Source organism: Oncorhynchus tshawytscha, linkage group LG11 (genome assembly GCF_018296145.1).
Source record: "Oncorhynchus tshawytscha isolate Ot180627B linkage group LG11, Otsh_v2.0, whole genome shotgun sequence".
Taxonomy (NCBI): domain Eukaryota; kingdom Metazoa; phylum Chordata; class Actinopteri; order Salmoniformes; family Salmonidae; genus Oncorhynchus; species Oncorhynchus tshawytscha.
Genome location: NC_056439.1, coordinates 41,018,317 through 41,040,636, shown reverse-complemented (window position 1 = coordinate 41,040,636; position 22,320 = coordinate 41,018,317). Strand labels below are relative to the sequence as shown.

At 43.5% G+C, this 22,320-nt stretch overlaps 1 protein-coding gene across 1 annotated transcript in view; it reads left to right on the top strand.

Annotated features, from left to right (window-relative positions):
* The window catches only part of ush2a (Usher syndrome 2A (autosomal recessive, mild)), a 456,140-nt gene that overhangs the window by 49,526 nt on the left and 384,294 nt on the right, over window positions 1-22,320 (top strand). The window contains exons 5-8 of the mRNA XM_042330430.1: window positions 12,496-12,559; window positions 12,967-13,068; window positions 13,278-13,470; window positions 20,221-20,429. Of these exons, the coding sequence (XP_042186364.1) occupies window positions 12,496-12,559; window positions 12,967-13,068; window positions 13,278-13,470; window positions 20,221-20,429 (568 nt within the window). The remainder of the gene's footprint in view (window positions 1-12,495; window positions 12,560-12,966; window positions 13,069-13,277; window positions 13,471-20,220; window positions 20,430-22,320) is intronic.

Genomic DNA, 22,320 nt, shown 5'->3' with positions numbered 1-22,320 from the left:
CTCGGAAATCTCAGACTTCCGACTTCAGTGCGTTCAAGGCCACTGTGATCTACAATAAAAACGAGATCCGACTGGCAAAAATCCATTTGAACGGTCATCCAACTCGGAATTCCAACTCGGAAACTCTGGCATCTTTCTAGAGCTCCGACTTTTCGGCCTGGAGATGACTGACATCATGATTTGACCTTGTTTTTTCCCCCGAGTTCCCAGTTGTGCTGAAAGCTCCATGACAGATGCAGGCACCATCAGTCCAGTAAATCAAATGACTTGTTAATTGTTTAAATGTATGCTCAGCTGTGCCTCTCAAGTGCTACACCAACTAGATCTCGGCTTGCTTTTTGACTACGAAAGTGATCTGGACTCTGGTTGTGGACCACTGCTCTAGTGTAATGATCAAGTAATGATCAATGGTTTCAGCTACACTGTCATACTGCTCATCTGCTATTGAACAGTGATTTACACTCAGATAGCATTTGATCAGCCCATGATTGGATCATATTAGTGGTCAGCAGTATTGTTCACCCACACTGATCTCTGCCGTAGATGCTGACCAGGGAACAGTGTAGCCAATGTGATTTATAGGATATTTATTTTGATCAGGATATTTAAATTTTTTATTTGTTGGCTTTATGTAGGCTATTTTTACATAGTTGGCAATGGCAAAATACATTATTATAAATACAATTATTATAAATGCAATAGAACAGTTCCACGAAAATGTGCAAATGAAAACCATAACTGGCACACAGATCAGCAGAAATGCTAAGATAAATCGGAATTCCACATGAGAAAGGTTGCCAACTCCTCGTGTACCCAATTACTGGCTACTTCAGGAGAGTAATGGCATAATCTACGAAAGCCAGTAGGAGCGGGAGGAGGATGGTCCGGTCAGGTTAAGGTTTTTCTCTTCTGGTTATCTTGATCTCTTGCTCCCTCTTGAGTCATTTGTGTTTTATTTCATCAAACCGTGTGGTTAAAGTGTCAGACAAGCTCAATGAATATAGTTGACTTTATTAAAACACATAGGGTGTGTCTATATATGGAAAAATTCACGTTTTAAAATTTACACCAATCGATTACTCGAAAGAACAGACGACTTTTGGTCGACCAAGATATTTTGGTCTACAGCCTCACATTGAATAATTTAAGACCAAAGGTAGATGCTAGGATGGATCCTCGTCATGGACAACCCTTTCAATTATCACAGTGGGAATATTCTCCTTAGATGGATACGTACAGAGTAAGAATACAATATACATCAAGGCTCACATTTATAGAGCGTCTCAGAGTAGGAGAGAAGTGCTGATCTAGGATCAAGTCCCCCTAGTCCATCCTTTATTATCTAAAAGGCAAACCTGATCCTAAATCAGCATTCCTACTGTGAGACACTTTATGAATATGGACCCTGTATTCCTCTCTCTTCTTAGCTGTTCTCCCTATTTTGAATGTAATTAAACATTTAACTCCTTCAGCTCTGGTTCGCTTGCCATGACAGGGATTGGGGCGTTACGATCACTCAGAAATGGTGGAAATGTAGAAATGATAAAATAAAATAAAAAATGACAAAGGATCTGGAAAAGGAGTAAGAGAAGACAAAAGAGAAGAGAGAGGGGAAAAAGAGAAGAGGAGAGAGAGAGAAAAGGGCATCCAGCCATCATCAAAGCAACACTGCTCTGTGTTTCAGTAGGCCTAATGCTGTTTCCACACGCTTAAGAAGCCCGCATCCAAAACCCTGGGCCTTTAGAGCTGCTCTTCTCCATCCTCTATCCTGTCTACATCTCATCTCTACACACACACACACACACACACACACACACACACACACACACACACACACACACACACACACACACACACACACACACACACACGGGAGGGATCCTCAGACACCCATACACACACAGATAAAGATGGCAGGCCTTCTGACGCTAGGAGACGTTAGCTCTAGTTGTGACAGGTGTGGAACAATAGAGAAGTTAGCTTGGCAGGGAAAGACAATTTGTGCGGCAGAGGAAGACAAGACGCTTAGCTGGACAGGGAAAAGGCAGGGAAAGTCTATCTCCTGTGGTCTTAGTCTCGCTCAAATTCCCTCCATGTGTTTGGATTCACGTCCTGATGTTGAACCCTCTCAGATGTACAGCTCTCCTCCCACTGCCAACAGACTACAGTACACACAGTCTGCCACTGTTTCACCACGGATAATGAGAGACACGTTTTATAAGGGTACCCACTTTACAGCACATAAGGTCCTCATGTGTGTTCAGTGTTTCTGTTAGTAGCCAAGGCTTCAGTTGAAACATACAGTAGCTGATGAAACAGAGTTGTCTAGAGTCTGACGGTATGGACAGAGCCTAAGTACACATGTCATTCTGTCTTCTCAGAAAAACCGACAAGTGATTATGGCACAGAGAGAGAGTGCGAGAATAGATAGGGGGAGAGAGAGACAGAGAGAGAGGAGATGGAAATGGAGGAGAGGTATAGAGATGGACCCACTGGTTGCCCTCTAGGTTACAGAGATGGTAGTCCCATCCACCAAACTACCAGGTGTGAAACAGGGAAGGGACTCAGGAGGTATGCTAATTTGGTATAGAGCACACCTAACTCACTCTATTAAATTAATCAAAACAGGAACATTTTACATTTGGCTAGAAATTCAAAAGGAAATGATCTCAACAGAGGATAATGTCCTCCTGTGTGCTACATCCCCCCACTAGAATCCCCATATTTAATGAAGACAGTAGAAAACCTAAACAGTATATTTGACCTCTCAGCTTCCCTATCAAATCAAACAAATTCAAACAGAAAACTGAAGAAAATTAACAACAAGGACAAATGGTTTGATGAAGAATGCAGAAACCTTAGAAAGAAATGGAGAAAACTGTCCAACCAAAATCATAGAAACCCAGAAAACCTGAGTCTACGCCTTCACTTTGGTGAATCACTAAAACAATACAGAAATACACTACGGAAAATGAAGGAAGAGCACGTCAGAAATCAGCTCAGTGTAATTTAAGAATCCATAGACTCTAACCACATCTGGGAAAATTGTAAAACACTAAACAAACAACAACACGAAGCGTTATCTATCCAAAATGGAGATATATGCGTAAAACACTTCTCCAATCGTTTTGGCTCTATAACAAAGATCAAACAGCAGAAACATATACATGATCAAATACACATCTTAGAAGCAACTATTAAAGACTACCAGAACCCACTGGATTCTCCAATTACGTTGAATGAACTACAGGAGAAAATACAAACTCTTCAACCCAAAAAGGCCTGTTTTGTTGTTGATATCCTCAATGAAATTATAAAATATACAGACCACAAATTCCAATTGGCTATACTTAAACTCTTTAACATCATCCTTAGCTTTGGCATCTTCCCCAATATTTGGAACCAAGGAATAATCACCTTAATCCACAAAACTGGATGTAAATTTGACCCCAATAACTACCGCGGGATATGGGTCAACAGCAACCTTGGGAAAATCCTCTGCATTATCATTAACAACAGACTTCTACAGTTCCTCAGTGAAAACAATGTACTGAGCAAATGTCAAATGGGCTTTTACCAAATTACCGTACGACAGACCATGTATTCATCCTGCACACCCTAATTCACAAACAAACAAACCAAAACAAAGACAAAGTCTTCTCATACTTTGTTGATTTCAAAAAAGCTTTTGACTCAATTTGGCATGAGAGTCTGCTATACAAATTGAGGGAAAGTGGTGTCGGAGGAAAAGATACGACATTATTATATCCATGTACACAAACAACAAGTGTGTGGTTAAAATGGTCAAAAAACACACATTTCTTTCCACAGAGCCGGTGGGTGAGACAGGGATGTAGCTTAAGCCCCACCCTCTTCAACATACAGTTGGAGTTGGAAGTTTACAAGTTAGCCAAATATATTTAAACTTAGTTTTTCACAATTCCCAACATTTAATCCATGTAAACATTCCCTGTCTTAGGTCAGTTAGGATCACCACTTATTTTAAGAATGTGAAATGTCAGAATAATAGTCATCACATTCCCAGTGGGTCAGAAGTTTACATACACTCAATTAGTATTTGGCAGCATTGCCTTTAAACTGTTTAACTTGCGTGAAATGTTTCAGGTAGCCTTCCACAAGCTTCCCACAATAAGTTGGGTGAATTTTGCCCCATTCCTCCTGAGAGAGCTGGTGTAACCGAGTCAGGTTTGTAGGCCTCCTTGCTCGCGCATGCTTTTTCAGTTCTGCCCCCAAATTTTCTATAGGATTGAGGTCAGGGCTTTGTAGTCCTTAAGCCATTTTGCTACAACTTTGGAAGTATGCTTGGGGTCATTGTCAAATTGGAAGACCCATTTGCGACCAAGCTTTAAATTCCTGACTGATATCTTGAGATATTGCTTCAATATATCCACATAATTTTCCTACCTCATGATGCCATCTATTTTGTGAAGTGCACCATTCCTGCCTGCAGCAAAGCACCCACACAACATGATGCTGCCACCCCCGTGCTTCACAGTTGGGATTGTGTTCTTCAACTTATGGCCAAACAGTTCTATTTTTGTTTCATCAGTCCAGAGGACATTTCTCCAAAAAGTACGATCTTTGTCCCCATGTGCAGTTGCAAACCATAGTCTGGCATTTTTATAGCGGTTTTGGAGCAGTGGCTTCTTCCTTGCTGAGCGGCCTTTCAGGTTATGTCAATATAGGACTCGTTTTAATATGGATATAGATACTTTTGTACCTGTCTCCTTCAGCATCTTCACAAGGTCCTTGACTGTTGTTCTGGGATTGATTTGCACTTTTCGCACCAAGGTACGTTCCTCTCTAAGAGACAGAACAAGTCTCCTTCCCGAGCGGTATGACAGTTGCGTGGTCCTATGGTGTTCATACTTGCGTACTATTGTTTGTACAGATGAACGTGGTACCTTCAGGCGTTTGGAAATTGCTCCCAAGAATGAACAAGACTTGTGGAGGTCAACAATTTTTTTCTGAGGTCTTGGCTGATTTATTTTCATTTTCCTATGATGTCAAGCAAAGAGGCACTGAGTTTGGAGGTAGGCCTTGAAATACATCCACAGGTACACCTCCACTTTAATGCAGGGAAACTTAAATCAGTTCTACCAAATTTCTATCAACTTGTTAAATGTGCAACCAGAGGGGGAAAAAATTCTTGATCACCTGTACTCCACATACAGAGACGCGTACAAAGCTCTCCCTCGCCCTCCCATTTGGTAAATCTGACCACAACTCTATCCTCCTGATTCCTGCTTTCAAGCAAACATTAAATCAGGAAGCACCAATGGGAGGTCTATAAAAAAGTGGTCAGATGAAGCAGATGCTAAGCTACAGGACTGTTTTGCTATCACAGACTGTAACATGTTCCGGGATTCTTCTGATGGCATTGAGGACTACACCATATCAGTCACTGGCTTTATCAATAAGTGCATTGAGGACGTCGTCCCCACAGTGACTGTACGTACATACCCCAACCAGAAGCCATGGATTACAGGCAACATTCGCACTGAGCTAAAGGGTAGAGCTGCCGATTTCAAACCCGGAAGCTTACAAGAACCTGCTATGCCCTGCGACGAACCATCAAACAGGCAACGCGTCAATACAGGGCTAAGATTTAAGCATACTACACCGGCTCTGACGCTCATCTTATGTGGCAGGGCTTGCAAACTATTACAGACTACAAAGGGAAGCACAGCTGCGAGCTGCCCAGTGACACGAGCCTACCAGACGAGCTAAATCACTTCTTTGCTCGTTTCGAGGCAAGCAACACTGAGACATGCATGAGAGCATCAGCTGTTCCGGATGACTGTGTGTTCAAACTCTCCGTAGCCGACGTGTATAAGACCTTTAAACAGGTCAACATACACAAGGCTGCTGGGCCAGATGGATTACCAGGACGTGTTCTCCGGGCATGTGCTGACCAGCTTGTGGCGAAAGCCTTCACCGTGCACTGCCACTTTAAGAGTGCATGAGCAGTAAGGAAGGAGAAAATAAAGAGGGCTCTTGGGTGGCGCGACAGTTTGATTGTGTGTGCTGTGCGGCAGAAGTTTTGTTTGTTTTCAGCGTGTGTAGTTTATAGAGTATTTAACTCAATCATCGGTGTAATCGCTCTAGGTCGTGGTTGTTATCGTTTGGGACCGCACCCGTTATGGATCAGTAGCAACATTGTTGCGAAGCTTTAACATACAAACCAACAAACCATCGGACAGTCAGACAGTACACCTGCACGCCTGAAGACCACAGCTAAGATCTCTCTTGTTATCTTTTTCTCTCTCTTTCTCTTCCCTCTCATTCCAGTGCTTTACCCTGCAACAGACTCTCTATTTTTCAAATGCACTTCCCATTGAAGTTCATTAGAGCTGGACTATTATTTCCCTGCCAGAAGTATTTGGATGGACATTTTAGTTGGTTGCTTGCAAGTTGTATATTATGTGAACTGTATTGAGGTGGGGTGTACTAATGACATGTGGCCGAGAAGACTGGACATTTTTAAGGCCTTTGTTGTGTCGATGAACACCCCCCACATTCATACCCTCTGCACTCATCCACTAGAAAATAATACAGATTATTGCAAATCCTATGTTGAAGACTGGGTTCGTTCTTGTATGAAGTTGTTGTTCAATTGCTCTGCCATTATTAGTATTAGTATTATTGTATGAGGTATTCTTGTTTGGGTTACCCCTGTGCTGTGATGTGGGTTTTATATGGTGTGTATTCTTTTTTCTCTCCACTGGCTATCTGGTAAACAGGCTACCCTCTAGGCAGTCTCTTCTGCTGATGTGTGTGGGTCTGGTAGTGGTACTCTCTCTATTCTACTCTTTTCCTTTTGGCATGGTTAATACCTGCCTGGCGCCCGAACAAAATCTTTCTTTACCCCTCTCTAATAAATACCGCTACAAGCTGGCAGGTGTCTGTAATACCAACATGTTTCAAGCAGACCACCATTGTCCCTGTGCCCAAGAACAAAAAGGCAACCTGCCAAAATGACTACAGACCCATAGCACTAACATCCGTAGCCAGGAAGTGCTTTGAAAGCTCATCACTAAGCTAAGGATCCTGGGACTAAACACCTCCCTCTGCAACTGGATCCTGGACTTCCTGATGGGCTGCCCCCAGATGGTGAGGGTAGGTAGCAACACATCTGCCACATTGATCCTCAACACTGGGGCTCCACAGGGGTGCGTGCTCAGTCCCCTCCTGTACTCCCTGTTCACCCACGACTGCATGGCCAGGCACGACTCCAACACCATCATCAAGTTTGCAGATGACACAACACCATCATCAAGTTTGCAGATGACACAACAGTGGTAGGCCTGATCACCGACAACGATGAGACAGCCTATTTTTAAAATTGTACCTTTATTTAACTAGGCAAGTCAGTTAAGAACAAATTCTTATTTTCAATGACCAGTTACTAGTCCTAGGAACAGTGGGTTAACTGCCTGTTCAGGGGCAGAATGACAGATTTGTACCTTGTCAGCTCGGGGGTTTGAACTTGCAACCTTCCAGTTACTAGTCCAACGCTCTAACCACTAGGCTACACTGCCGCCCCTATAGGAAGGAGGTCAGAGAATAACAACCTATCCCAGAATAACAACCTATCCCTCAATGTAACCAAGGCTAAGGAGATGATTGTGGACTACAGGAAAAGGAGGACCGAGCACGCCCCCATTCTCATCGACCGGGCTGTAGTGGAGCAGGTTGAGAGCCTCAAGTTCCTTGGTGTCCACATCACCAACAAACTTGAATGGTCCAAACACACCAAGACAGTCGTCAAGAGGGCACGACAAAGCCTATTCCCCCTCAGGAAACTAAAAAGATTTGGCATGTGTCCTGAGATCCTCAAAAGGTTCTACAGCTGCACCATCGAGAGCATGGTTACATCACTGCCTGGTACGGCAATTGCTCGGCCTCTGACCGCAAGGCACTACAGAGGGTAGTGCGTACTACCCAGTACATCACTGGGGCTAAGCTTCCTGCCATCCAGGACCTCTACACCAGGCGGTGTTAGAGGAAGGCCCTGAACATTGTCAAAGACCCCAGCCACCCCAGTCATAGACTGTTCTCTCTGCTACCGCATGGCAGGCTGTGCCGGAGTGCCAAGTCTGGGACAAAAAGCTTCTCAACGGTTTTTACCCCAAGCCATAAGACTCCTGAACAGGTAATCAAATGGCTACCCAGACAATTTGCATTGTGTGCCCCCCTCCCACCCCTCTTTTTACACTGCTGCTGCTCTCTGTTTATCTTATATGCATAGTCACTTTAACTATACATTCATGTACAGTGGGGAGAACAAGTATTTGATACACTGCCGATTTTGCAGGTTTTCCTACTTACAAAGCATGTAGAGGTCTGTAATTTTTATCATAGGTACACTTCAACTGTGAGAGACGGAATCTAAAACAAAAATCCAGAAAATCACAATGTGATTTTTAAGTAGTTAATTTGCATTTTATTGCATAACATAAGTATTTGATACATCAGAAAAGCAGAACTTAATATTTGGTACAGAAACCTTTGTTTGCAATTACAGAGGTCATATGTTTCCTGTTGTTCTTGACCAGGTTTAGACACACTGCAGCAGGGATTTTGGCCCACTCCTCCATACAGACCTTCTCCAGATCCTTCAGGTTTCGGGGCTGTCGCTGGGCAATATGGACTTTCAGCTCCCTCCAAATATTTTCTATTGGGTTCAGGTCTGGAGACTGGCTAGGCCACTCCAGGACCTTGAGATGCTTCTTACGGAGCCACTCCTTAGTTGCCCTGGCTGTGTGTTTCGGGTCGTTGTCATGCTGGAAGACCCAGCCACGACCCATCTTCAGTGCTCTTACTGAGGGAAGGAGGTTGTTGGCCAAGATCTCGCGATACATGGCCCCATCTATCCTCCCCTCAATACGGTGCAGTCATCCTGTCCCCTTTGCAGAAAAGCATCCCCAAAGAATGATGTTTCCACCTCCATGCTTCACGGTTGGGATGGTGTTCTTGGGGTTGTACTCATCCTTCTTCTTCCTCCAAACACAGCGAGTGGAGTTTAGACCAAAAAGCTCTATTTTTGCCTCTTCAGACAACATGACCTTCTCCCATTCCTCCTCTGAATCATCCAGATGGTCATTGACAAACTTCAGACGGGCCTGGACATGCGCTGGCTTGAGCAAGGGGACCTTGCGTGCGCTGCAGGATTTGAATCCATGACGGCGTAGTGTGTTACTAATGGTTTTCTTTGAGACTGTGGTCCCAGCTCTCTTCAGGTCATTGACCAGGTCCTGCCATGTAGTTCTGGGCTGATCCTTCACCTTCCTCATGATCCTTGATGCCACACGAGGTGAGATCTTGCATGGAGCCCCAGACCGAGGGTGATTGACCGTCATCTTGAACCTCTTCCATTTTCTAATAATTGCGCCAACAGTTGTTGCCTTCTCACCAAGCTGCTTGCTTATTGTCCTGTGGCCCATCCCAGCCTTGTGCAGGTCTACAATTATATCCCTGATGTCCTTACACAGCTCTCTGGTCTTGGCCAATGTGGAGAGGTTGGAGTCTGTTTGATTGAGTGTGTGGACAGGTGTCTTATATACATGTAATTCGTTCAAACAGGTGCAGTTAATACAGGTAATGAGTGGAGAACAGGAGGGCTTCTTAAAGAAAAACTAACAGGTCTGTGAGAGACGGAATTCTTACTGGTTGGTAGGTGATCAAATACTTATGTCATGCAATAAAATGCTAATTAATTACTTAAAAATCATACAATGTGATTTTCTGGATTTTTGTTTTAAATTCCGTCTCTCACAGTTGAAGCGTACCTATGATAAAAAATTACAGACCTCTACATGCTTTGTAAGTAGGAAAACGTGCAAAATCGGCAGTGTATCAAATACTTGTTCTCCCCACTGTACATACTACGTCAATTGGGCCGATCAACCAGTGCTCCCGCACATTGGCTAACCGGGCTATCTGCATTGGGTCCCGCCACCCGCCACCCACCACCCGCCAACCCCTCTTTTACGCTACTGCTACTCTCTGTTCATCATATATGCATAGTCACTTTAACCATATCTACATGTACATACTACCTCAATCATCCTGACTAACCAGTGTCTGTATGTAACCTCGCTACTTTTATAGCCTCGCTACTGTATATAGCCTGTCTTTTTACTGTTGTTTTATTTTTTTACTAACCTATTGTTCAGCTAACACCTTTTTTTCACTATTGGTTAGAGCCTGTAAGTAAGCATTTTTCTGTAATGTAGCCTGTTGTATTCAGCGCCCGTGACAAATAAACTTTGATTTGGAATTGACTTAAATTATGTCAATTAGCCCATCAGAAGCTTCTAAAGCCATGACATCATTTTCTGGAATTTTCCAAGCTGTTTAAAGGCACAGTCAAATGAGTGTATGTAAACTTCTGACCCACTGGAATTGTGATACAATGAATTATAAGTGAAATAATCTGTCTGTAAACATTTGTTGGAAAAATGAATTGTGTCATGCACAAAGTAGATGTCCTAACCAACTTGCCAAAGCTATAGTTTGTTAACAAGAAATTTGTGGAGTGGTTGAAAAACTAGTTTTAATGACTCCAACCTAAGTGTATGTAAACTTCCGACTTCCAACCGTATTTATCAACGAATTGGCGATGGCACGAGAACTGCAGCACCCTGCCTCACCTTGCTAGAATCTGAAGTCAAATGTCTACTGTTTATTGATGATCTGGTGCTTCTGTCCCCAACCAAGGAGGGCCTACAGCAGCACCTAGATCTTTTGCACAGATTCTGTCAAACCTGGGCTCTGACAGTAAATCTCAGTAAGGCAAAAATACTGTTGTTCCAAAAAATGTCCAGTTGCCAGGAACCAAAAATACAAATTCTATCTAGACACCATTTCCCTAGAGCACACAAAAAACGATACATACCTTGGCCTAAACATCAGCACCACAGGTGACTTCCACAAAGCTGTGAACGATCTGAGAGACAAGACAAGAAGGTCCTTCTATGCCATCATTAACTGTGTGTCTCTATGGTTCCTCTGACTGTTAACTGTGTGTCTCTATGGTTTATCTGACTGTTAACTGTGTGTCTCTGTGGTTCCTCTGACTGTTAACTGTGTGTCTCTATGGTTCCTCTGACTGTTAACTGTGTATCTCTGTGGTTCCTCTGACTGTTAATTGTGTGTCTCTATGGTTCCTCTGACTGTTAACTGTGTGTCTCAATGGTTTATCTGACTGTTAACTGTGTGTCTCTATGGTTCCTCTGCCTGTTAAATGTGTGTCTCTATGGTTCCTCTGACTGTTAACTGTGTGTCTCTATGTATCCTCTGACTGTTAACTGTGTGTCTCTATAGTTTACCTGACTGTTAACTGTGTGTCTCTATGGTTTATCTGACTGTTAACTGTGTGTCTCTATGGTTTATCTGACTGTTAACTGTGTGTCTCTATGGTTTATCTGACTGTTAAACTGTGTGTCTCTATGGTTTATCATGTTTAAACCTGTTATGGCTAGACGTTCCGCTAACTGTTACGGCTAGACGTTCGAGGGCTTTACGGCGAAAGCAGACCATGCAATTATCTGAGGACAGCACCCCATCATACAAACACATGAATATCATATTTCAACCAAGCAGGTGTGACACGAAAGTCAGAAATAATGGATATATTTCATGCCTTCCCTTTGAAGATCTTCTGTTGGCACTCCAATATGTCCCAGAAACATCACAAATGGTCCTTTTGTTCGATAAATTGCTTTGTTATATCCCCAAAATGTCAATTTATTTGGCGCGTTTGATTCAGAAAAACACTGGTTCCAACTCGCCCAGCATGACTACAAAGTATATAATAAGTTACCTGTAAACTTGGTCCAAACATTTCAAACAACTTTCCGAATCCAACTTTAGGTATTTTAAAACAAAATAATCAATAAAAGTTAAGACGGAATATAATGTGTTCAATAGGAGATAAAATGAAAGTGGAGCGAGTTCCAGGTTGCAAGCACCAAACAAAAAGTTCACTCGGCTTGACACTCAGAAAGGAAAGGGCTACCTCTTAATTTCTCAAAGGAAAAACATCAACCAATTTCTAAAGACTGTTGACATCTAGTGGAAGCCATAGGAACTGCAACCAGGTGCCTCATAAATCTAGTTCCCCATAGAAAATCAATTGAAAACACAGTGATCTCAATGTTTTTTTGTCCTGGATGGTTTGTCCTGCCAAATACGTTCTGTTATACTCACAGACATGATTTTAACAGTTTTAGAAACTTTGGAGAGTTTTCTATCTAAATCTACAAATAATATGCATATCCTAGCTTCTGGGCATGAGAAACAGGCAGTTTACTTTGGGCACACTTTTCATCCGGTCATGAAAACCCTGCCCCCTAGCCCAAAGAGGTTACAGAGAATAAAGAGAAAGATAAGCTAGTCCACTGGTCACTATGGATCCAGCTGACTGTTTTCAATACACACCATTGACATCCCTCTCTTCTTTCTCACCAGGGTCTGATCAATTCATGGGCAGGATGCAGGACTTCAGATTTTATCCCAACACACTGACGAACAGGTGAGAGGGAGGGGGAGGGAGGGAGGGAGGGAGGGAGGGAGGGGGAGGGAGGGAGGGAGGGAGGGAGGGAGGGAGGGAGGGAGAGAGGGAGAGAGGGAGGGAGGGAGGGAGAAAAGTAGGGATGTTTCATATGATTCCCTTTTGATTTTAATGTCAAGTGTATAATATGGATCAGTTGGTAGAGCATGGCGCCTGCACCGCAAGGTTCGTGGGTTTGATTCCTGGGGCCACCCACATGTAAAATGTATTCATGCATGTAAGTCGCTTTGGATAAAAGTGTCTGCTTAATGGCTTATATATTAATACAGCAGTTCATAACATTTTCTTTTGCTGAATTATCTTTTGAGACTGATCCTGACACCATAGTGCATCTGGCTCACAACCTGATCCATTGTTTCCCACTCCAGAGAGATAGTGAAGGTGTATTCAGGCTTCCTGCCCCCCCTCCACGCTCAGTCAGAGTGCCGTTGCCCCCCCAGTCACCCCAGAGTACACCCCCTAGTGGAGAGGTACTGTATATTGATGGATTGATTGATTGATATAGAGATGTATTAACTATTTAAGCTTCTATTTAACCAAGTAAGTGAACACAAAACTAATTCTCACTTGCAGCACAACATATATACAAAATACAGCTACAACAACAGCCGCATCACAATCCATATCACGTCACAGTATCTCTCTAACAACAACAGCAACATAACCCATCTCTGTCTAGGTACTGTATTCCCAACGCAGTGGAGGACACCACTAATAACCGTGTGTTGAGGCTCAACATGGACGCTCACCCTGTTAGCTATATCAATGACCAGGACATGGGTACAGCCTGGGTGTCCAACATACTAACTGGATCTGAGGACATGGACCAAGGGCTGACCATCACCATAGACCTAGTCAATGGGCAGTACCAGGTAATGTCTGTCTGTCCATCTGTCTGTGTGTATGAAAATATGTTTTTGTTTCTGTGTCTGTTTGGTTAGAATGGATTCAGCCTGTGGTTGAAGTACGCACAAATATCTAATAATCAAGATTAAACTGAGTCAGATGACCAAATATCTACATTCTAATCGAGATTAAACGGAGTAAGATGGCCAAATATCTACATACTAATCAAGATTCAACTGAGTCAGATTACCAAAGTTGTACATAGTTGTTACAGCTAGAACTGTCAGTATTAGAGCTGTGTTTGAGTGTTAGGTAGAGCTGTGTTTGAGTGTTAGGTAGAGCTGTGTTTGAGTGTTAGGTAGAGCTGTGTTTGAGTGTTAGGTAGAGCTGTGTTTGAGTGTTAGGTAGAGCTGTGTTTGAGTGTTAGGTAGAGCTGTGCTTGAGTGTTAGGTAGAGCTGTGTTTGAGTGTTAGGTAGAGCTGTGTTTGAGTGTTAGGTAGAGCTGTGTTTGAGTGTTAGGTAGAGCTGTGTTTGAGTGTTAGGTAGAGCTGTGCTTGTGTGTTACATAGATCTGTGAGGTTAAGACAGCACAGAAGGCTATCTGTCTCCCTGCACCTGTGTGTGTGTGTGTGTGTGTGTGTGTGTGTGTGTGTGTGTGTGTGTGTGTGTGTGTGTGTGTGTGTGTGTGTGTGTGTGTGTGTGTGTGTGTGTGTGTGTGTGTGTGTGTGTGTGTGTGTGTGTGTGTGTGTGTGTGTTAGGTAGATCTGTTAGGTTAGGACAGTACAGAAGGCTATCTGTCTCCCTGCACCTGTAGTGTGTGAGTTTGTGAGGTGATCTTCAGACAGAGGAAAGCTGAGACAGAGGCTCCATCTCCCTCTGTGTCAAACACAACAAAACTCTTTACAGAGAGAGAGAGGGACAAGGAGGGGGGTATGGGGGAGTGTGTGTGTGTGTTGGATTTGGGGCTGTTCTGTCTGGAAGAGTGTGTGTGCTTGCATCTGTGTGTGTGCACATGCGTGAGTAAGCGTGTGTGTGTGTGTGTGTGTGTGTGTGTGTGTGTGTGTGTGTGTGTGTGTGTGTGTGTGCACATGCATGAGTAAGCATGCATCTGTGTGTGCGCTTGCATCTGTGTGTGTGAGAATAAAGCAGTGCAGCTCAGTAGACTCCATGATGTGTGTGTCAGTGTCCCAGTCCAGACTGTTGCTGTGGGGATAGTAGACAACCCAGGGCTGTTTATTCTCTCCCTGTGTGACTGACTGGCACACACACTCACAGCCATGTACCGTACACACATTTGTCTGGGTAGCCATTGGATTAGCTGTTCAGGAGTTTTATGGCTTGGGGATAGAAGCTGTTTAGGAGCCTTTTGGACCTAGACTCGGTGCTCCGGTACCGCTTTCCGTGCGGTAGCAGAGAGTCTATGACTAGGGTGGCTGGAGTCTTTGATGATTTTTAGGGCCTTCCTCTGACACCGCCTGGTATAGAGGTCCTGAATGGCAGGAAGCTTGGCCCCAGTGATTTACTGGGCCGTATGCACTACCCTCTGTAGTGCCTTGCTGTGGAGGCCGAGCAGTTGCCGTACCAGGCAGTGATGCAACCCGTCAGGATGCTTTCGATGGTGCAGCTATAAAATCTTTTGAGGATCTGAGGATCCATGCCAAATCTTCTCAGTCTCCTGAGGGGGAATAGGTTTTGTTATATTCTCTCTCTGTGCTTTGGCTCCAACAATAAGTACCTCGGCCTTGTCTTGATTTAGCTAGAGGAAGATGTGAGATGTCCAAGTATTTAAATCACTACTATAGTCTAATCATTTATCCGAGGAGCTAAAATCCTCTGGCGACACAGAAATGCAAAGTTGTTTATCATCTGCGTAGCAGTGCAAATCAATGCTATTCTTTCTGATAATGCTGCGAACGGGTAACATATATAAACTGAACAGTACCGGACCCAAAATCAAACCTTGTGGAATGCCACATGTGATATATATTGTCTTTGAGTTATGTTCACCAAGGGTGACACAAAACTCTTGACCAGTTTAATATGTCCAAAACCAATTTAGAACTGGACCGGAGAGGCCAAACCACATCTCCAGTCTGTCCAGAAGGACATCATGGTCAACAGTGTTGAATGCAGTACTTAAATCCAAGAGTACAAGGACAGACATCTGTTTGGCATCTATGTTGGCTCTAAGATCATTTAAGGCTGTCTCTGTTCTGGGCATGAAAACCAGATTGGAATTTTTCCAAAATACAGTTGACACTTACAAAATCATTACATTTGAAAACCAATTTCTCCAGAATTTTGCTTAAGAATGGAAGGTTGGAAATTGGTTGAAAATTGCTAAGAGCTGAAGAATCTAGATTACTTTTCTTCAGAAGGGGTTTCACCATAGCAGTTTTTAGTGCAGTGGGGAGAATTATTGTGAACAGGGAGTGATTAACAATAGCTTGCATTTCTTCAGATATGCAATTAAAAACTGTTTTGAAGAATGCGGTGGGGATAGGATGGAGAAGCCAGGTAGAAGGCTTAAGTCGTGATATCACTTTCCTGAGCATGTCTGTGTCAACCAGGGAAAATAAATCCATAGTGCCTTTGCGTGGTAGGCTAGGGCACATATCATCAAACATCTCATCAGGTCTTGCTTGACTGATACCCAGCCTAATGTTGGTCTAATCTTATCTCTGAAATATGCCGCAAACTCATCACATTTATATGTGGAGGAAAGTTCACATAGGTTTGCAGGGGTAGGATTTATCAGGCCATCAATGGTCGAGAAGAGCACTCTGGAATTTTTATTCTGATTAATAGTGATCAAGTTAGAAAAATGAGCCCGTCTGGCATTTCTAATTGCCTTGTTATATATGCCAAGTTGCTCTCTCAGAATATCATAATGGACCTGCAACTTTGACTTTCTCCACTTCTGCTCTGCCTTTCTGCAATTTATCTTTAATTGATTAGTTTCCTAACTCATCCAAGGGGTTCTCTGTTTGGATGTGGCCTTTTTCATCTTTTCTGGAGCTATGGCATCAATGGTTGCCCTTAATTTGCAATTAAAGTTATCAACTAGATCATCACAAGAGGAAGGCAGAATAGGTGGTGGAGTATTGTTCCGACACTCTATAAAATCTGTAGCAACTTCAGAGGTAAGATAGTGTCTTAAATAATGCTTTCAGTTCTACCCTGTGCTTTGGACAACAAGGTAGTAAAAAATACAGAGTGGTGATCAGATAAAGCAACAATATGTCAATAGAAAGCCCCTTGGTAATAACCAGGTCCAGAGTATGGCCATGGTTATGGGTGGGCCCAGTAACATGTTGAATGAAGTCCATAGAGCTCAAAATATTTAATTTAATTTTCTTATTATTATTATTTGTGCACCGGGGCCTCCCACTCCTCTTTCTATTCTGGTTAGGCCAGTTTGCGCTGTTCTGTGAAGGGAGTAGTACACAGCATTGTACGAGATCTACAGTTTCATGTCAATTTCTCGCATGGAATAGCCTTCATTTCTCAGAACAAGAATAGACTGACGAGTTTCAGAAGAAAGTTGGTTGTTTCTGGCCATTTTGAGCCTGTAATCAATCCGACAAATGCTGATGCTCCAGATACTCAACTAATCTAAAGAAGGACAGTTTTATTGCTTCTTTAATCAGGACAACAGTTGTCAGCTCTGCTAACATATTTGCAAAAGTGTTTTCTAATGATCAATTAGGATTTTAAAATTATACACTTGGATTAGCTAACACAACGTGCCATTGGAACACAGGGGTGATGGTTGCTGATAATGGCCCTCTGTACACTTTTGTAGATATTTCATTAAAAAAACAGCCGTTTCAGCTACAATAGTCATTTACAACATTAACAATGTAACACCGTATTTCTGATCAATTTGATGTTATTTTAATGGATTTTTTTGTTGTTGTTTCTTTCAAAAACAAGGACATTTCTAAGTGACCCCAAACTTTTGAACGGTAGTGTACATATAAATACACAGAGCTCAAAAGATTAATAAATTCAATGGCCTTGGAGTCAGTCTCTTTGTCAACATGAGTATTACAATCGCCCAACACTAGCCAGAAGCTAGCCAGTTTACCTGCTAACGTTAGTATTCAGCTAACCACGGTTGGTGGTCATCAGCTATTCTTTAGCTCAAAAAGCCAGTTTTGTACAACGCGACTCAGACCAGAGCATACTGGACCTATTTTCTCTCCATATCCCCGGATTTCTACCGCAAGCTTTGGACAGTTACACCTGGATCTTGCAGCTAGCAAGCTGCTATCCGAGTGACTATTGGCTTACATCGGTCCCGGAGCAAACATCAATTATTCCGGAGCTAGCCAGCTGAAGAGTTCCATCAGCCACTCCTGAGCTACAATCACCTATCCGGACCCGTTTTACTGCCGATGCGGAGCCCCTCCGGGCCTTCACGACTGGACTTCCGACGTTATCTACCCGAGGGAGTTGTCCAACTGGCCCCTCCGTCGTGATGTTACCTGAACGCCCATCTGCGGGCCGCTAATCGGTAGCTGTCTTATCGGCTGCTATCTGAATAGGTCTATCGGACAATTTTCTTGGGTCACTATAACTACTGTATATCTATTTTGCCAATTGGATTGGTCCCCTCTACCAATGGAAACGCATGAGGTGGCTAAAAACAGACCTCTATCCTCTACCAGTTTGCTACCGATGGCCCGTCTAGCTGTCTGAATCGCCGTGACCCCAACCAACCTCACTACTCACTACTCACTGTAAAAGCACCATATTCAATGAGTGTGGGCCACTTTGCCCCTGGGTCATCTGCCTCGAGGTAAACAATAGAATAACAACCAAATTATTAACGTTATAGCCACATTTTCTGACAGTCTCCAATCTATCAGAATGGTAGGAGATAAACGTTTGTATAAACTCACTAGAAGGCGGAGTTAAAGGAACATAAATTAGGTTACTCACAATAACCAAAATGCCATTTCTACAGGAGTTGATATGGTTTCCAAGTCCTCTGTTGCTTGTTCTGACCGGGAGGACTGGAGCACTACCAGACACTGTCCGTCAGTCTCTAAAACAGTCTGTGATGTTGCTGGAACTAATCCTGGAATCCCTCCTGTTAGGGTGAATCCGTCTCATTTAAAAAGTGCTGGTTGCTCCCACAGCAAATCAAAGTTGTCACAAAAAGAGACATTCCTGTTGTTGCAAAGTTTCTTCAGGTACTCGTTCAGGGCAAAGAGTCGTCTGAAACATTCCGAACCCCTTTGGTAGCACGGGAGAGGGCCAGAGATAATGATTTTCTTCCCCGTGCTAGCGTGGGTGTTACATTTTTTTTGTAGTCCTCCATCAGTTCTTCAGATTGCCTAAAACGAAGGACGTTAAAACTTACTTGAGTGATGATGGTGTCAATATTGGAGTAGTTGACCAGAACCGTGGGCAGGAGGGAGTTGATGTCATGGACATGGACTCCTGGGTGACAGTGGACCTTGGTATGTCCACAGATCGTAGGCAGGCCAAATATCTTACCATCAAGCTGCCCACAATGATGATGGAATTAGATGGGGGAGGGTGCCACTGGGCGGCCGCTGGCTGTGGGTATACACCCAGGATCCGTGCTGCCTCCAAGGGCTCAAGCAGGGTAAACCTGTTTGATTGCTGGATTGAATCTTCTTGGATAGATGAAGGGTGGCCAAACTGCCTCCCCCTATCTCCTACGTCTTTGCGAGTGTCCAATCTCCCATGGGCCGCAGAGTTCAGCTTAAAATCTGTCCGTTGGATTGGGACAGATCAACTTCGGCCGACTCATTGACAGCTTTGCTATAGGAGGCATTTGAAACTGAGATTGGGTTTGCCTGGATTACAGCAAGGTTGGTGCACTTTGAAAGCAGGTTATCCTTTTCTCGCAGCCGAGCTAGCAGCCGGAGGAACTCTTCCCTAAACTGCTTGATGGTGGGGCTTTTTTCATTGAGATTATCTACAGATATCATATCCAAGGCTAATTGTATTTCATTGCAGTTCATGTGATTGAGAACTATTCAAAAGTAATCAAATCAAATGTTATTGGTCAAGTACACTTTTAGCAGATGTTATTGCGGGTGTAGCGATATATTGGTGTTTCTAGCTCCAACAGTGCAGTAATATCTAACAAGTAATATCTAACAATTTCACAACAATACACACAATGCAATCAATACACACAAATCTAAAGTAATGGAATGGAATTAAGTATATGTAGACTAAAATACAGTAGAATAGAATAGAATACAGTATATGCATATGAGATGAGTAATGCAAAATGTGTAAACATTATTAAAGTGACTAGTGTTCCATTATTAAAGTGGCCAGTCATTTCAAGTCTATGTATATAGGGCAGCAGCCTCTAAGGTGCTAGTGAAGTATCAGAATGCCTTGTGACAGGAAATGAGAACAAGAATTTGTTTAAAAAAAAGATTAGCCATGTTGTGCGCTGGCTAGCTACCTACCTTTCTTAAATGATTGAATTCACTAGAATAACCTTTCGTCTCATAACTGATGTTCTGAGTCATAACATTGAAACATTGTTCATCTATAATGAATAAGTCAATGGATATTCACAGGTAGCAACATGGCGTCCGGCTCTAAAGTTGGCCCAACTATTATTCTATTTTCAGATCTTCCATAGTTTATTTCCTGGTCTATGACTCTCTCTGCAACTAACAAGACCAGCAAGAACCCTATAATGTTGTTCTTATTCAGCCTCAGAACGACAGTGTGGACATGTGTCATTAATGGCTGTGTGTCGTGTCTGTTTGTAGGTGTTCTATGTGATCCTGCAGTTGGTCAGTCCCCAGCCAGAGGCCTTGCACATCCAGAGGAGCTGCAGTAACAGCAGCAGTAACAGTAGCAGTGTAGAAACAGAATGGCTAGACTGGCAGTACATGGCCAGAGACTGCAGCCTGTTTGGTCTGCAGAACAATGGACCCCTGCTCAGACCAGACTCTGTCAATTGTCTACAGTTCCCCAGGTAAGGAGCCGCTCAACACAAAGCCCACACTTCTTTATCTTTATCAGAGATGGTCATTACTGAGGGTTTATCAGAGATAGTCATTACTGAGGGTTTATCAGAGATAGTCATTACTGAGGGTTTATCAGAGATAGTCATTACTGAGGGTTTATCAGAGATGGTCATTACTGAGGGTTTATCAGAGATAGTCATTACTGGGGGTTTATCAGAGATAGTCATTACTGAGGGTTTATCAGAGATAGTCATTACTGAGGGTTTATCAGAGATAGTCATTACTGAGGGTTTATCAGAGATAGTCATTACTGAGGGTTTATCAGAGATAGTCATTACTGAGGGTTTATCAGAGATAGTCATTACTGAGGGTTTATCAGAGATAGCCATTACTGAGGGTTTATCAGAGATAGTCATTACTGAGGGTTTATCAGAGATAGTCATTACTGAGGGTTTATCAGAGATCGATTACTGAGGGTTTATCAGAGATCGATTACTGAGGGTTTACAAGAGATATCCATTACTGAGGCTTTATCAGAAATAGTCATTACTAACGGTTTATCAGAAATATCCATTACTGAGGGTTTATCAGAGATATCCATTAGTGAGGGTTATTCAGAGATAGCTTTGAGGGCTTTGAAAGCCTTTGGTCTCTGCATCACACTTTTTGTGTGTGCGAGTGTGTGTGTGTGTGTGTGTGTGTGTGTGTGTGTGTGTGTGTGTGTGTGTGTGTGTGTGTGTGTGTGTGTGTGTGTGTGTGTGTGTGTGTGTGTGTGTGTGTGTGTGTGTGTGTGTGTCTAGAGGGGTCTTCAGGTGATTGTGTTTAGAGCAGATGCTTAGCACCAAGTGGCTCAATATTTAAACACTCAAAAAAGGGGGACAGGTGCACCTAGGTGACAGAAGGGAAGAGAGACTGGGTAAGCTAGGTGACAGAAGGGAAGAGAGGCTGGGTAAGCTAGGTGACAGAAGGGAAGAGAGACTGCGTAAGCTAGGTGACAGAAGGGAAGACAGAAGGCTGGGTAAGCTAGGTGACAGAAGGGAAGAGAGGCTGGGAAAGCTAGGTGACAGAAGGGAAGAGAGACTGGGTAAGCTAGGTGACAGAAGGAAAGAGAGTAAGCTAACGTAAGCTAGGTGACTAGGTGACAGAAGGGAAGAGAGACTAAGCTAGGTGTAAGCTGGGTAAGCTAGGTGACAGGTGACAGAAGCTAGGTGGGAAGAGAGACTGCGTAAGCTAGGTGACAGAAGGGAAGAGAGACTGGGTAAGCTAGGTGACAGAAGGGAAGAGAGACTGGGTAAGCTAGGTGACAGAAGGGAAGAGAGACTGGGTAAGCTAGGTGACAGAAGGTAAGAGAGACTGGGTAAGCTAGGTGACAGAAGGGAAGAGAGGCTGGGTAAGCTAGGTGACAGAAGGGAAGAGAGACTGGGTGACTAGGTGACAGACAGGGAAGAGAGGACTGCGTAAGCTAGGTGACAGAAGGGAAGAGAGGCTGCGTAAGCTAGATAACAGAAGGGAAGAGAGACTGGGTAAGCTAGGTGACAGAAGGGAAGAGAGACTGGGTAAGCTAGGTGACAGAAGGGAAGAGAGACTGGGTAAGCTAGGTGACAGAAGGGAAGAGAGACTGGGTAAGCTAGGTGACAGAAGGGAAGAGAGACTGGGTAAGCTAGGTGACAGAAGGGAAGAGAGACTGGGTAAGCTAGGTGACAGAAGGGAAGAGAGACTGGGTAAGCTAGGTGACAGAAGGGAAGAGAGGCTGCGTAAGCTAGGTGACAGAACTGGGAAGTGACAGAAGGGAAGAGACTGCGTAAGCTAGGTGACAGAAGGGAAGAGAGACTGGGTAAGCTAGGTGACAGAAGGGAAGAGAGACTGGGTAAGCTAGGTGACAGAAGGGAAGAGAGACTG